The sequence below is a fragment of the Lissotriton helveticus genome, chromosome 6, assembly GCF_964261635.1.
Source record: "Lissotriton helveticus chromosome 6, aLisHel1.1, whole genome shotgun sequence".
Classification (NCBI taxonomy): Eukaryota; Metazoa; Chordata; class Amphibia; order Caudata; family Salamandridae; genus Lissotriton; species Lissotriton helveticus.
The window spans coordinates 1,093,974,798-1,093,992,222 of record NC_136067.1 but is presented as its reverse complement, the minus strand read 5'-3'; the positions used below and the strand labels follow the sequence as shown (position 1 = coordinate 1,093,992,222).

General features: G+C 48.1%; 1 protein-coding gene across 4 annotated transcripts in view; it reads right to left on the bottom strand.

The window, feature by feature from the left end:
• The window catches only part of BIRC6 (baculoviral IAP repeat containing 6), a 2,208,279-nt gene that overhangs the window by 16,275 nt on the left and 2,174,579 nt on the right, over window positions 1-17,425 (bottom strand). For all 4 annotated transcript variants that reach the window (XM_078648748.1, XM_078648749.1, XM_078648751.1 and 1 more), the window contains one exon: window positions 9,876-10,010. In XM_078648748.1, coding sequence (XP_078504874.1) covers window positions 9,876-10,010 — 135 coding nt within the window. The remainder of the gene's footprint in view (window positions 1-9,875; window positions 10,011-17,425) is intronic.

Sequence of the window (17,425 nt, the reverse complement as noted above, 5' to 3'; positions counted from 1 at the left end):
TATATAGCAGTGCAGCTGGGAGTGGAGCGCCATCACAGCGCTCCCCACAGTCTTTTGATGTTACATGGTGCAGCTAGGGCGAGGCACGAAAACCCAGTTTTGCACGCAACCTTCAAAAACAAAGGACAGAACAGACTATTGGACTAATATGGTGTGCTGACCACCCTCTTTTGATGTCCAATGAAGGGAAGCCTCTCCGGATTCAGGTGTGACTTCTGCACGTTGATAGTGAACCCCAATGATGTCAGGAGGTTTATTATCATGTGAAGGTGGTCAACGAATAACTGGCGAGCCCGTCTTCAACAGTCAGTCACTGAGGTATGGCAAAACTAGAATTCCCATCCTTCAAGGTTGTGCTACGACCACCACCATTACTTACCGGAACACATAAAGGCACTGGTGAGGCCAAAGGGGAGCATGTCAAATTGAAAGTACTCCAGGTCCACCATGAACCACAAGTACTGTCTGAGGATTGCACGCCAGGCATATGAACCACCATGAAGTCGTCTGGATCCAGGGCATACAGAAACTGGGCCAATGTCAGCATCTTGAATTTGTCCTACCACAAGATGTTGGTCAGAGAACAGAGATCTAAAATGGGAAGAATGATTCTGCCCTTCTCCGGAACAGAGACATAGCAGGCAGTCCCTATTTCTGAGGCTAGAGCCCTCTGGTTCCTATGGGCAAAATAGGCTGCACCTCTTGAAGCAAGATTGGCAGAAGCACCTCTGAAAGCCACTCTGATTTGGGTGAAAGATGCAGCAGGTCAGAAACCAAAGCAGAGCATAGCCCTGTTGAACAATCAAAAGTATGTATCTGTTGAATGCAATATTTTGCCACTCTTTGAAAAAATTTCTGATCCTGCCGCCAACTATGGCCAACTTAAGTGGTTTGGGGGAAGGGGAAGGGGGTTGGGAAGGGGGTTGGGAAGGTTATTGCCCCTGTTGGCCTGGACGCTGTCTGCTTTATCCCTATCGCTGACCCCAGAAGGACTGAGGTGCCTTTTTTGAAGACAGTGGCCCTGGGGCTGCCAGTACTCCAAACCCTTTGGAGTAGCCCCGAAAAGGGACAAACTGCTGAGTAAATTGTCTAGCAGGAGTTGAGAGGCCACATGAATGTTCCATGGCCCAGCTATCTTTAAAGCTTTCCAAGGCAGAATCAGACTTCTTCCCAAACAGTCGAGATCTGTCAAAAGTCATGCCTAAAGGGATGCCTGCACTTCTCCAGAGAAGCCTGTGAATCTCATCATTGTGTGACACTGAAGCCATATGCTAGTTCCAACTGCTCTGCCTAAGCAATCAGTAGTGTCTAGTCCGGATCGTAAATCATTTGGTTGCATCCTGACTAACCTGAATGGATTGAGCTAGGGAGGCAGGAAAGCAGTCCGGGATTGCTTGTACGATCTTGTTAACTATGTCCCAGAAGGGGTGGGAATATAGTCTCAATAATCAGATGGCAATGATGGACAGCAGGTTTAGGCAGGCAGATGAAAACATTTGTTTCTCGACTTCCTAAATTCTCTTTGGCTCTGTCTTTGGAGGTTGTGGGGAAAGAACTGGTGTTTACCCTGCTGTTGGTAGCTTGAACTAATATACTCTCGGACGTAGGGTGCTGTGTCACAAAAACAAGTGGGCCTGTGATGTCTAGCTATCTGCCTCTTCACTCGTGAATAGAAGCACAAGTTACTACTAGTGTAACGATATATCTGTAAGAGACATTAGTTAGTGATATATCGTCTCAATAATCAGATGGCAATGATGGACAGCAGGGTTAGGCAGGCAGATGAAAACATTTGTTTCTCGACTTCCTAAATTTTCTTTGGCTCTGTCTTTGGAGGTTGTGGGGAAAGAACTGGTGTTTACCATGCTGTTGGTAGCTTGAACTAATATACTCTCGGACGTAGGGTGCTGTGTCACAAAAACAGGTCGGCCTGCGATGTCTAGCTATCTGCCTCTTCACTCGTGAATAGAAGCACAAGTTACTACTTGTGTAACGATATATCTGTAAGAGACATTAGTTAGTGATATACTCCTTACCTTAGAATATCCAGAGGCGTCAGACTGGATCCGGAAAGTTTTGCTTAGCAGTACCCTTGCGCGTCAGTAGGTGGCGTCCTGCAGCTCCACATCCGTCACTGGCGTCGTCAGCGCCGATATTACATCACGGAGTGTACTTAGGCGCCACCCGTGCTTGCTGACGTCAGTTCTGTACACGACTTTCCGCGCCCGAAACGCAGAGCCATGCAAGATACCGACCATTGGTGCATAAAACTAGGGCCCTAAAAGGGGATGTCCTTAACCCTAGTAATTAGTTCGCAGAATGGGGAGGATGGGTGGGGCGGTAAGAAATCTATCACTAACTAATGTCTCTTACAGATATATCGTTACACAAGTAGTAACTTGTGCATCTGAAAGAGACACGTTAGTGATAGATTCCTTACCTTAGAACAGATACCCCAGCAATACCAACCCCGGTGGGACTGCGAACGAGATTACACCAGAAAGCCACGGAGCACAGAACGGCCAAAGAAGCTGTCTCTCCGGACCTGACTGTCAAGGCAGTAGTGCTTGGTAAACATGTGCAGCGCGGCCCACGCAGCGGCCTGACAATTGTCCTGCTGGGGAACGCCACCTCCCAAGGCAGTAGTGGCTGCAGTAGCCCTACAGGAGGCTCCTTCTTAGCCAAGGAGTAACATGCTTTGATGCACAGAACGACCCACCGGGAGATGGTCCGTTTGTGCATGGCCCGACCCTTCTTGGCGCCCACATAGTCAACAAAGACCTGATCATCCACCCAGAACTGCTGTGTATGCTGCAGATAGAATGCAAGCGCACGTTTTAGGTCCAAACGGTGGAGCCTCTCCTCTTCCCTGGAAGGATGTGGAAAGAAGGTGGTCAAAGTGATGCTCTGCCCGATGTGGAAGGGCGTAACAACCTTTGGCAAGAAAGAAGGACGGGTCCTTAGAACCACCTTGTCTGGATGAACAGAAAGAAAGGTGGTTTGAAAGTAAGAGCCTGGAGCTCACTCACTCTTCTGGCAGAGGTGATAGCTACCAGGAAAGCCATATTGAGAGTAAGAAGACGTAAGGGACAGTTACGAAGGGGCTCAAAGGGAGCACACATAAGAAAAGTCAAGACAAGATTCAAGTCCCACTGAGGCATTATGAAGGGTACGGGTGGAAACGTATGCGTAATGCCTTTAAGAAAACAGTTAACAACCAGGGACTTAAAAAGAGAAGGCTGATATGGAAGCTGTACAAAGGCGGAGATGGCCGAAAGATAACCTTTGATAGTGCCCAGAGTAGAGCTCTGCTGGCCCAAAGAGAGAAAGAACAGAAGAACCTCAGAAAGAGGGGCAGAAAGGGGATCCACAGCCTTTGCTGTGCACCATGCCACAAACTTGTTCCATCTGCAGGTGTATACCATTTTGGTGGAGGGACGACTGGCTGCCAGAATGACATCACAGACTTCGGGAGGAAGATCGAAAGGTGTCAACTGTCGCCGCTCAATCTCCACGCATGGAGGTGGAGGCTGGACAGGTTCGGGTGGAGGACTGTCCCCTGCTGCTGCGACAGAAGATCCTCCCGAAGAGGCAGATGGATCGGGGTGATCGATGCTCATACTGAGTAGCTCGGGATACCATACTCTCTGAGCCCAGTCTGGAGCCACAAGAATGACTTCGGCCCGGTCGCGCCTGATCTTCTTGAGCACTCTGGGCAGAGGTGGTATCGGTGGAAAGGCGTACAATAGACCGCAACTACACTCGCGACTAAAAGCGTCGCCGAGCGAGTGCCGCCTTGGAAATTCCAACGCGCAGAACTGATGACATTGTGCGTTCTCTTCTGTGGCGAAAAGATCTAACCAAGGCTCTCCCCACTGCTGAAAGAGGCCTTGCGCCACGTCCGAGTTCAGACGGCATTCGTGATCCATCATGCACTGACGGCTGAGTTCGTCCGCCCTGGCGTTCAGAGCACCTGCCAGGTGTTGAACCACCAGGGTCACGCCCTGATGTTCCAGCCACTGCCAGAGGCTCAGAGCCTCCTGGCATAGGGCCCACGACCCCACCCGCCCTGTTTGTTGCAGTACCACATGGCGGTGGTGTTGTCCGTGAACACCTGCACTACACTCCCCCGGACAGAGGGGAGGAATGCCTTCAGTGCAAGCCGGATCGCCCGTAGCTCCAAAAGGTTGATGTGGAGCTGGGACTCCACCGGAGACCAGAGGCCTCTGATCTCCGCCTCTCCCATGTGGCCTCCCCAGCCCTGGAAGGACGCGTCCGTCACAACTACGTGCTCCGGTTGGGGTAGGGAGAGGGATCTGCCACTGACCCAATCGCGGTCCATGAGCCACCACTGCAACTGTCTTGCAGTGCCCTCCGAGATCAAGACATGGTGGGACAAGTTGCCCTGATGCTGGGCCCACTGAAACTTCAGATCCCACTGCAGAGCCTGCATCCGCCGCCTGGCGTGATGCACCAGAAGGATGCAGGAGGCCATCAGCCCCAGAAGCCGCAGCGTCAACCTGACCGAGACCCGGGATAAAGGCTGAAAGATCGGAATCAGAGCCTGAATATCCCGAACCCGCTGCTCGGGAGGATAAACCCGAAACTGCGCCGAGTCTAGAACCGCTCCGATGAAGAGGAGCTTCTGAGAGGGACACAGGTGTGACTTCGGCACATTGATGGTGAACCCCAGCAGGTGCAGGAAGTCGGCCGTAGTCTGGAGGTGGCTGACTACTGTCTGGGGCGAGCCCGCCTTCAACAACCAGTCGTCGTGGTAGGGAAAGACTGAAATTCCTAACCTGCGCAGATGAGCTGCGACACCGCCATCACTTTCGTGAACACCCATGGGGCGCTTGTATGGCCGAAGGGGAGCACGGTAAACTGAAAGTGCTCGTGGCCTACCGTGAACCGCAGGTAACGCCGGTGTGCCGGACGGGGATGTGAAAATAAGCGTCCTGCAAGTCCAACGCTACCATCCAGTCTCCAAGGTAGCTAAGACCTGAGCCAATGTCAGCATCTTGAACTTCTCCTTCCGGAGGAAGCCGTTGACATTCCGTAGGTCCAAGAGAGTCGGTGGTGTCCAGCCCACACCGGATGGAATACCGTGCCGCATCTCGGCCTTCCACAAGGGCCTGGCCGAGTTTAGCCCGTACCTCCATCGGGCATTCTGGCAGCACGGCCGCGACGTGTCCCACAGAGAGTGGATGTAGCGACCCAAGAGGCATGCGGTATTGACTGACCGCAATCCCAAACTCAGGGAGAATACCTTTTTCCCGTAAGTCTCGTACCTCTTGGATTCCCGGTCGGGGGGAGCCGACGGGAATGCGGTCTGGGAATTGGAGGCCTGGATAACCAGGCTCTCAGGGGTGGGGTGGGTAGACAGAAAGCAAGGGTCGCCCAGAGCCGGGCGGTGGCGTCTGGCCACGTTCCTATCCACAGGCTGCCCTGTGGCGGGCCTGGACCAAGTGCCCAAAAGAACGTCTGACATGGCCTCATTAAACGGCAGCAGAGGATCGGCCGAGCGTGACTGCGGTTTAAGGACCTCAGTGAGGAGGTTAGTCCTCACAGCCGCGACGGGGAGCTCAAGGCCCAGGGCCTTGGCCGCCCTCATCAGCACCACGCTATAAGCAGCCCCCTCCTCCGTAGCCACGCTAGGAGGGGAGACAAAACCAGTGTCGGGCGAAGTGTCCAGACCACTTGCCTCCCCAAGCTCTCCTGTCCAGTCCGCAGAAGACTGAAATTCACGTGCCAGAGGGTCCTCAGACCCCTCCCAATCCTCCTCATCACCCACCGCCTGGTACTCAGGCTCAAAAGATGGGGCCGGGTCATAGAAATAGAAATCTCCAAATAGCGTTGATAGCAGCGCCGGACCTGAATCGAGGCCAGGACCAGGACGATGTCGTCCTGGGACGGCGCCGGGGGAGACACCCGTGGGGCCGACGCCGGCGAGGTCGACCGGCGGCGACCCGGATCAGGATCCAGCGGGGCGCTGCGGCGTCGGGACTGAAGTCGCCGATGGCCTCAGCACCTGACAGCGCCGGGGCCGGAGCGCCCGGCCCGCGTGGGGACCCAGTCGGAGCAGCTTGGCCCGAAGGCGCCGCAGAACTCGACGGAGGAGTGAGCAACCTCCTGGCCATGAGGAAGGCTTCAATCTCCCCTGGCGTCGCGTTCTGCCCAGGGACCGGTGGGTGTGGAGCAGGCCACGACACCTGCGGCTCCAGCGGAGCCGCATGGGCGGTGTCGCCCGAACCCCCGGCCGCGTCGGGGGGAGTCAGAAGAGCGATGATGCCTCTTCGACTTCTTGTGCCTCTTACCTGAGGACTTCGAGCCCGAAGACGACTCCCGGAACTGTGGGCGCTCCGGCCCCGCGACCGGTCCCTCGACCTCCTTTCAGACCAGGACCTCGAGCGGCGCGGGGCGGACTGCCGAAGCTCGAGTCGCTTACGGGACCGCTCCCGTCTAGCCTTAGACGTCAGGGCCCGGCAGTCAGAGCAGGACTTGTCGTCGTGGTCCAGGCCTAAACAGTGCAGGCACCGGCGATGGGTGTCGGTAACCGACATCATTCGGTTGCAGTCGGCGCAGGGCTTGAACCCGGGCATCCCTACCGGCACCGTCGGAGTCGAATAGACTTCGAAAATGGATCAAAAAAGGATCTCAAAAGGTTAGTCAAAAAGTGACTAGGGTACAACTTTTTCCAGATCTGCGCTAGCTGGCGCGGAAAAAGAAGAACTGACGTCAGCACGCAGAGGCGTCGTCTAAGTACTCCGACGACGTCATCACGGCGCGGACGACGCCTACCGACGCGCATGGGTACTGCTACGCAAAAAAATTCCGGATCCAGTCTGACGCCTGGGGATATTCTAAGGTAAGGAATCTATCAATAACGTGTCTCTTTCAGATATCATGCGATGGCAGTCCCCACAGTTCTTGAAACCGTGCATCCTTACGACACCAGGAGTCGATCGGCTCGAAAAGATGAGGTAAAAGGCCTTTTGACTGAGTACCCTCAGTCAAAAATTGACTGGGGGTACTTGCTCTTCCTGGATCTGCGCTTGCTGGCGCAGAAAAAGAACGAACTGACGTCAGCCCACGTGGGCGCGTCTAAGTAGCTCCAGCGACGTCATCCCGGGGCCAACAACGCTAACGACGCACGCGGAGCCGCACAACGCCGCCTACCGATGCGCAGGGGTACTGCTGACGAAAAACTTTCTGGATCCAGTCTGACGCCTGAAGGTAATTCTAAGGTAAGGAATCTATCACTACGTGTTTCTTTCAGATCTCCGAAGACTGGTCTTGTAAGTCGATGTTACCCCTATGTATGCTGAATGTTTTCTTCCTTCTATAGGTTAACATTGTAAAGTCTGAAAATTGCACTAAGTTGCCATTTTTGAAACTGAAAAGTATTTGTAGTGCATAACGTATTTACCGGAGATGAAGTTCTGTGGTTCTACAAAATAATTATAACCAAGTATTGTTTTTATAAATTGGTTTGAGATGTATTCTCTGAGTGTTTGCTTATTTATTGCCACTGTGTGTACAACAAATGCTTCAACAAAAAGGGGGAATGTTAAGAAGGACAGTGTTTAGAGGGGTCCAGTGTACCTGTCCAGAGAACATGTAACACAAGGGATTGTACAGAGTTCCCCTAGTAAAGGTCTATAAAGGAGTCTCGCTCTCAGTGAAGGTGGTGGAGAGGAAGGAGCCAAAGGGTCCCTTTTCGGAACTTAAGAAACCTCATACAACTGCAAGGCTGGATGACATGTTTCATTCAGCCCTTTGTGATGTTGTTTGCATCATCGGCTTCCTGCTCCTGCGTCAAGCCGGCGCTGCAATGCCTGACGGGTAACACTATGTGTTACTCTCTGTCGGAGTTCTTTTGTTCCTTGCCGTGATATTTTGGTTTGTGAGGTACAAAAAATAGGTGAAGTAGTGAGCGGAATGTGGGTTAAAATAAGTTAGGTAGTCCACTAAGAAAACTTTAATGGTGTGGCTAGCTACTTTGTTAAAAAGTAAAAAGAGGGGTATAGAGGACCAAGATAACCATTAGTATGGCCTCATTTCAACCCTCCAACATGGTCATCCAGCCTTGCAGTTGTATGAGGTTTCTTAAGTTCCGAAAAGGGACCCTTTGGCTCCTTCCTCTCCACCACCTTCACTGAGAGCGAGACTCCTTTATAGACCTTTACTAGGGGAACTCTGTACAATCCCTTGTGTTACAACAAATGCTTAACACTGCCTACACTACCACAAAAGAGAGCATTAGTATTAGCTACTTTAGCCTCTGTTTAGCCTAGGGGGATCCACTGGACTCTTTGCACACTTTCAGTGTGGCATAGTATATAGAGAGAGACCGCTTCCTACGTGTACCATGTAAAGTGTCTAAAATTTGATTCTGTTTCTTGCTGGAAGCCAGTGAAGACTGACCAGAGCCGAACAAGCCAGTTGGGTTTTTGGTGTATTCAGCAAGGCTTCAACTGCAGCATTCTATATAACCTGCAGCCTCTTGGTAACATATACAGGGCTGCCAAGATGGAGCGAGTTTACCTTAATCTAATCGTAACAGAATAAACCCTTCTACCATAGTTATTTGATTCTTTAAGCAGGAAGCCTAAGGCCTCTCAGCAGACTAAAACAAGTTCCTGTCAATTTCTTTGCCTGTGAGGCCATATTGAGGTCTTTGTCCAAGAAGCCTTCCAGGATCTTAATTTCCTCCTTTGAGGAGGGCCGGTTTCCCATGCATGAGGGCCAAGTGAGATGGTCCCAAAGGGAGGAGTTGTTTCTAACCACCAGAACCTCAGTCTTGTCACCGTTTAATTGAAGGTGACTGGTAGCCCTCCATTTGTTCACCTGCTCCACGCAGATAGCCAAGTTTGCCGCAGTGTGGCAGATGTTAGGTGTCAGGGAGACGACCATCTGAGTGTCGTCGGCATATGACACCATTGTGAGTCCAGCTGAGCAAATAATATCAGCTAAGGGACGTACATTAAAAAGAGAGGGTTCAGGCATGAGCCCTGGGGTACTCCACATTTAAGCTGATAAACCTCCGACAGGCAGGGACCTTCTCTGACCTGGAAGCTTCTGTTGTACAGGAAGGATGTCAACCACTTTAACACATTGCCCGTAATTCCTAATGCCTCCAGCCTATGTCGAAAGTTAGAATGGGAGACTGCTTTCATCGCCACATTCCTATATTTCAAATATCAATTTGTACCAAAACGTTAAATACATTGTAACTGTCCATCCTACTAGTAGCTTTTCTGGCCCGCTATCCTTAAATGCTTCTGAAAAGAAAGCCCTAGTCAGCTAATTTTCTGTGAATACTAATGCCACTCCAATGCACTGCAACTGCCTGAAGCACACAACACTAAGCACACAACACTAAACACACGACATAAAACATGCAATTAAAATTCTCAATATAGTTTTTAGGCAACACTTATTATTTAGTGTTCAGATTTGTAGTTTCAGTCTCCAAATTCCATTTGAAACAACAGACATGAAGACAACCCTAAAACGAAGGTTCGCAAACACCATGTAAGAGAAAAGTTGTTTTCCTCGATTGGCCTGCAATAATCTGCAATGAAGCAGAACTAAAAGATAAAATGGTGAAGCAGTGTACTAACTACATCACAATCAATATCGATTTTTCAAACAAGCACATATTACATGGAAGAGAACATCAATGATCCTTACTGCAACTACATGGTACTTTCAAAAGAAATAAAACATCCCTCCTGTATCTCTTGTTGTCATTAAATAACACTGAGAGAATAACGTATATTGGAAAATAAATGCACCAAGACATCATTATCATCGAAATCCTGTTCAAAATCTGTTGATCAACCATAATAAACTTAAAGGTCTGGCATCCTTACCTTTAGAGCAGCTGCATGGTGAGACATGGTCCTGCCTACCCGTTTGTCAGTACTGTACTGCTGTATATCTGCAATCCAATCCTCACACTGGCCCATGATATCAGCTCTTTTCAAGTAAAAATGTTTGTTTATCACCTGAAAGAGAACAGATCATGTCATTAATATACGGATACCATTTCAGATTTCACCATTTCATCCAGGAAAGAAAAACTGCTTTTAAGCTGAACCACTTACAATTTTTACTTTACAAGTTAAAAACTTAGTAGAAACACATTTTCAAAGATGAAAGGGCCAAATTCTTGAACATATTTATACATCATTTCTGTTCAATTCTGTGCTTCTTTGTTGTTTTGAAATATTTTAGATTAAAAACGGACCAAATTTGACTGCGACCGGAGGACCAAGATGGGGGTTGCATCTTGCTAGAGCTCCTGGCCGGCACCTAGAAATCCGTCAATCCTGGTCAAGGGACCGAATCGGATTTGCCACCTACCCAGACCTGAGGCGGCCCAGGCTAGACCTGTACCAACATATGCAAGCCGGCAGTTCTGAGGGCCAGCGGTCCCCCAGTGGGCCATGGCTGGGTCGATGCCCGTGATGCACTGGAGGTCAGCTTGCGGAGAGCCCTGAAGGGTGGCCAGAAGACTTTAGACAATCGAATGCCCACCCCTACGCAACCCCGCGCATGTGGGGCGACCCCCTGCCGTCCTCCTGGAAACACGGTAACAGCGTCCCAATGCAGCCCTTCTGAAATCGTGGAAAAAGCGTCAGATGATCTGAGGGAGAGGGTGTGGCGTACTGACCAGAGCCGCCGACCTTGGCGCTGGGGACCCATAATCGAGACTCAGCGTCGGCTCAACATCCTGTGATTCTGGGAAAATCACTTAATCTCTCTGAGCCTAGGAACAGCGCCTAGAGGCCCTCCTGAGTGATTAGCCGTTCGATACAAATCAGAGTATTATTATTTAATGAGCTAGAGGGTGCTGTGTATTGCCTCAGTGGCCTTCCTGACTTGATTCTGGGTGTGACGGGTATGGCCCTGGGTCCCCCCAGGAACTCTGGTGCAGTGTTCCATGGCTGAACCAGCATCACTGGAGACTGCGTATACTTGAGGAGACCTTTGCCACACATGGCTTGGGGTGGATCCCCGCACCTATGGTGCTAACTACCGACCAATGGCGGTTGTTGGTATCCTGGGGGGTCCTGGCCCCATAGTCTGGCGACCGGGGAACCCCCTGCTATCCCCCATAACTAATGATGGGGGCAGTGATTCTGGAGGTGCACTGGGCCCATGCTTCGCTGGGCCCATGCTTCGCTGGAGAGCCCCACGGAGGCATCCACAAGGGTGAGGGGATGAATCACAGTTGAGAGGGCGCGATGGTGTAGTTTCATCTTGTCAGGACAAGTGGATGGGGTAACCTGCGTAGGAACATGATATTAAAATCATATCTGGTGTGTTTACTTATATGTGTGCTGTACTATTTGTCACACTACACTAGCACTTATTTCACTTTTGTCGCTCAATGGAGCAACTGCTATCATGATCCAAATATTCTTTGCGTTATACGGTTGCCTCATTACATGCAATATATTTCAAATCCGGCTCTGGTGTTATATTTCTTTTTCTCCACAGGGCTTGTTTTGCGTCGATTTAGGTCTCCAATGCTTTTGAGTGAGCATGACTTTTAAGTTAAAGAAATTGTTTTCCGGCAGGACCACTTGTTAGTCATTGTAGATAATGGGGTAGCCCCTAAAGTCAAGCCGGACCTGGGCGCAATACGGGAATAAAAACAGTGGTCCGTGACCAACAATAGAAAAAATGACCATTTATGTTGCATGAAACATTACAATTTGGTTAACGAATAACCTCAAAGAGATATTAATGCATGTACATAATACCTATTTATGCATCTAGACAAGTTAATAGACCACACATGAAACAAGCGCCCAACTATGTAATCAATCAAAAGATATTTATTTCAGAACAAATCAAAAGCACAAGTTACTTACCTTCGGTAACGATATATCTGTAAGGAACAGTAGTTAGTATTAGATTCTTTACCTTAGAATATCCCCAGGCGTCAGACTGGATCCAGAAACTTTTGTGTAGCAGTACACTTGCGCGTCGGTAGGCGTCGTCTGCGGCTCTGCGTCAGTCATCGGCGTCGTTGCCGCCGGGATGACATCGCCAGAGTACTTAGACGCCGCCCTCGCACGGGGACGTCAGTTCTTATACACAGCTTTTCCGCTCCAAAAACGCAGAGCCATGATAATAACCAACACTGGTGCCATGAAACTAGGGCAATGAAAGGGGATGACCTTAACCCTAGATATCGGTTTGCAGAACGGGGAGGATGGGTGGGGCGGTAAGGAATCTAATACTAACTACTGTTTCTTACAGATATATCGTTACCAAAGGTAAGTAACTTGTGCATCTGAAAGATTCAGGTTAGTATTAGATTGCTTACCTTAGAATAGATACCCCAGCAATACCAACCCCGGTGGTGAGTCTGCGAACCAATGATCACACCAGAAAGTCCTGGAGAACGGAACAGCCAAAAAAGCCATCTCTCCGGACTTGGCTGTCCAGGCAGTAGTGTCTTGCAAACGTGTGCAGCGAGGTCCACGTAGCCGCCTGACAGATGTCCTGCAAGGGGACTCTCCGGCCCAGGGCAGTAGTAGCCGCCGTGGGCCGTGTGGAATGGGCAAGAAGCCCCACAGGAGGCTCCTTTCGAGCCAAAGAGTAACAAGCCTTGATGCACAAGACGACCCATCGAGAAGTGGTTCGTTTGTGCACCGCCCCTCCCTTCTTAGGCCCACGTAACCAACAAAGAGTTAGTCATCCACCCGGAACTGGCGTGTACGATCCAAATAGAATGAGAGCGCACGTTTTGGGTCCAGACGGTGGAGCCTCTCTTCCTCTTTCGAGGGATGCGGAGGCGGAAAGAAGGCAGGCAAAGTGATGAACTGCCCAATGTGGAAGACTGTGACTACCTTGGGCAGGAAAGAGGGTCGTGTCCGCAACACAACTTTGTCCAGATGGACTGAAAGGAAAGGAGGCGGAGAAGAAAGGGCCTGGAGCTCACTCACTCTCCTTGCAGAGGTGGTGGCAACCAGGAAAGTGGTCTTCAGAGTAAGGAGGCGAAGAGGACAGTTATTATTTATTTCTTTGTTTCGACCAGTTTGGCCATAAAAGACACATATATGCAAAAAACAAACAATAGTAGCATACATACAACAACATTTTAAAACAGTAAGTTTAAAAATGTAGTACAAAAGTTACTTTTCATCTCCTCATTTTAAAACGCATTTCATTTTGGCAACAAATTTTTTATCTGCATATACAAAAGTTCTACTCAGAGTATCTGACCAAGTTTCCTGCGAGTAATATACACAGAATAAAGGAACCTGCTTATACTAAATACAATAAACTGAGTTGTATTGCTTTTTATGATCCTATATGCTGTAGAGCAGGATCTGGTTCCTAGGAGAGTGCACATGGGTTTTAGCCATTTCTTTCGAGCCTTCAGGTAGGCACTGCATACAAACAACATGTGGACCTCGTTCTCCTTACAGGGGTTTAAACACATAGAACAACATTTTTGAGCCTTTCACTCATGTAAGACCAAAAGGCTCGCTTTAATATGGATTTGGAAAAAGCCGGTAGATTGTCAGGATTCTCCCACATTGAGTACAGGCCCAGAAGCGTGAACCATTTTTTAATATGCACAAGCCACTGAATAGAGTTAAAAGAATCAAGGATCAGCAATTCTTGAAGGCCATTTCTGTATTCGAGCAGTTCTGGGGTGGACCACAACCTAACCCAAAACATTAATGGTCTTATAATGGCAAAATAATCTGTTCTTTTAAAATTCAAATCAAGCTGGAGGGGTATTAAGGGTGTACTATTCGGGACCCTTACAATAGCTCTCATGAATTTATTATCCAAACCCTGAAAGCTATCTCTGGCCCACGGCCCCCAAATCTCTGCTCCGTACAACACAGCAGATTGAATTTTAAATTTAAAAAGCTCTAAAACAGGGGTTACACTCTTGCTTGTGCTAGCGTTTAGTCTACATATAATTGGTTTGACATTGTGGGCATATGATACCTTACTTTTCTCAATTTGGGCCCTCCAACTTAATTTGGAATCAAGTGTAACGCCCAAATAGGAAAAGTTTTCCACTGTTCCTAGTTTCTGGCCATTCAAAGTCAAAAACCCTCTGTCCGGTTTGCTAGGGTTTAATGCCATACATTTCGTTTTATCGGCATTTATTTCCAGGCCCTTGGTCATGCAATAACAGTTAAAGGAGTTTAAGAGTGCCTGGAGTCCTTTCTTGGTCTGGGATATTAGAATGGTATCGTCCGCAAAGAGCAACGCAGGCACCCTCTCTCCGTTAAGCTGTGGGGAATCATTAGTACAACCATTCAAATAATTGGGAACATCATTAATAAATAAAGAAAACAAGGTAGGGGCCAAGACACACCCTTGACGAACCCCACGTTCAATGGGGATATTACACGTCAGTTCGCCATTTGGACCCCACCTGATGTTTGCATAATTTCCAGCATGTAACTCTATTTGGGCCAAAAGACACCCTGGCAAGCCTGCCTCACTTAAGGTCCTCCAGAGCAAGTTGCGAGGGACGAGGTCAAATGCGGGTCTCAAATCTACGAAAGCCACATACAAATGACCTTTCCTGATATGCACGTACTTCCAGATCAAACAACAGAATCTGAATATTTGATCTATGGTGCTAGTCTTGCTCCTAAAGCCAGCTTGGAATTTGGAGATTATTTTTGCATCCTCCAGCCAATCATTAATCCGAAAAAGTAGGTGTTTGGAATAGACTTTCTGCAGGATGTCCATTAGACTAATTGGTCTATAGTTTGAAGGTACCAATCTATTCCCCTTTTTAAAAATTAACACAACTTCCGCTGCACGCCAACTATCTGGAAAGCAACAATTTGTAGACAGAACATTAAACAAACGATTTACATAAGGAGCCCATACTTCGATGTCGTGTTTGTATAGATCCCCCGGGATTTTATCAGGGCCAGGTGCTTTGCAGTTTTTTAGTTCATTAATCGCCCTTATTGTTTCCTCCAATGTGAAGTCAAGGGGTTCAATAGGAGGAGGGAACCATGGTATCTTGTTATCATCACCGTCATATTGTTTATAAAGGGATGTGAAGTGGGTCACCCATGTCATTTCATCCAAGAACGTGTCTTTTACAGCTCTGCCTGCATGCCCCTCGTTTGCCACCAGCCTCCAAAAGGCAACATTATCATTAGTCTTCGCAGCAACTAGCATCTCTGACCAGATCGACTCTTCCCATAATTTTTTCGATGTTTTTAGGGCACACTTATATACCTCCCTTGCAAGTTTGACTCCTTCCTTTGATTTGCTTTTGATAGCAAGGAGGAGATTTCTCTTGGCCAGCCTGCATGTATGATCATACCATAATTTTCCATGACTCCCCACTCTTATGTTTTGTTGCTTTTTCCTTGGCATTTTTGTCAAGTAGGTTTTTAGTTCGCAGAAAAAAACATTGTGCAGTTCAATAAAGTGATCGAAGTGGACAGGTAAAAAAGATTGACCAGCCATAGGTCCAAACATTTCCCCAAAGAGAGAGTACACTGATGCTAGGGCCTTACCATCAGACAAAATATGGGGCCATTTTACTACACGCCTGTTATTATTTACGTGTACATCCTCACATATTTTGACATTGGTAGTCTCAGATGATGGAATAGCTAGGTTGGCAGTAATGTCACTAAACATTTGCACATCAATGTAAAGTTCTAAAGGGTAGTGATCACTTTCCTCCCTACTTGCCACTTTCAAGTCAATCAAATAATGCCAAAGGCTAAGGGAAACAAGTATGAAATCCAAATTACTATTGGATTTCTCAAAAGTTGGATGTTTTAACAAATCCGAAGGGAGGCGGCCATTGCATGCTCTAAGTCCATGGTCTGCAGTTAGCCTTAGCAATTGAACGGCCAAAGTGGAGCACTTAACAGAATTTGAGATTTCAAGCTGGGGGATTTTGTACGCCTGGTCCTCATCCTCAAAAACATCATTAATACCAGAAACCGGTTCGAAATTGCAGTTTAGGTCGCCTCCCAGAATTAACGGAGTATCTCCAACCACCTTATTCAGAAAGAGATCCAGTGTTTCCAGAGTTGGTGAGACCTTGGAATGAGCAAGTGGTCTATTATAAACGTTGACGATGTAACATTCATTTCCGTTTGGGGGTACAATTTTTAGGGCCAGAATATCGGGAGTTCCTGTATCTATAATTTCAACCCTCATAACCAAGGTGATTTTAAGCCATATAATCAAACCCCCTGACGGTCTCCCCCTATCAGACTGGACTGCCTTAGTGCCATAGGTTTTGTATCCGACTCTATGAGGAACATCTATAGCCCATGTTTCTTGCAGTAAACAAAGGTCACTAGTATCAACATAGTCAGCCCATTCAGGATCCTTAAGATTTTTGCCTACACCAGCAATATTCCAGGACAAAATGAGCAAACGTGGGGTTAATCTATTACTGAGACAGGTTTGGTCATCAAAAGCCGGCATAAGTACCGGCTGATGATGCACACTACCTAGCTGTATATCGGCACTTTGGTTATCTGTCTCAGTAACCACATCTCTTAAAATAGTGTTGGTTCCCCCATCTAAACAACTCACATCCAGATCGTGACATACCTTATAAGCTGCTAAAGACCTTTCCTTATTCTGGTGGTGGTCGGACTTGTTACACAGTGTACAGTAAGTGTCATATAACTTGGGAATACAATCAGGCATAGTCACAAGTCAATCGACAGCATCTAAACAACTATACCTGTTGAAGGTAGGAATACCAGACCACATATTTCGTTCTGCCTGTCTAGCCAAGTTGGGTACATAACCGTGATACTGTTTAACGTTGTTCCAATTATACCCATGTTGTGTAGGCCTAGGTGGGGGGTAAAAAAACGATAAAGGCCTAGCTTCAATGGGTGGTGTATCACCATATGATTTCCATTTACAAATCTGTTCAGCACTATGGGGTTCCTCAAAAGAAATGACTATACAGTCACCCATAATTGATTTGGCCATGGGTCCTACCCACGGCACCCTACGAACCATGAGGATTTTGCTTTTCATGTGGCCCGGAATGGGTTTGTTCGAATTTAACCAATAGATCACTTTATTTTTTAAGGATTGAAAGTTCTCCTCATATTGGTTTTCTAATTCAGGTACCCCTGTGAGAACGATCACAAATGGGCTTGCGTCAGGTGGCAAATCTATATACCCTCCTTTAAAGTTGTTAAAAGAATGGCCAGATTGGTAGTTTAGCTTGTTAGAAACATTGACAAAAGATCTATCAGTCAAAGGTTTATTACTGGCAAGGTTAATGTGAGGATTGGTAGGTGGATTGGATGTGGATTTCTGTGGAACGGGGGTGTTGGGAATAGGAGAATGGGTAGCAGCAACATTGGGCAGTTGAGGCGTTTTACTTTGAACATGATCCTTCTGCAAAGGTTTGTTAGAGGTA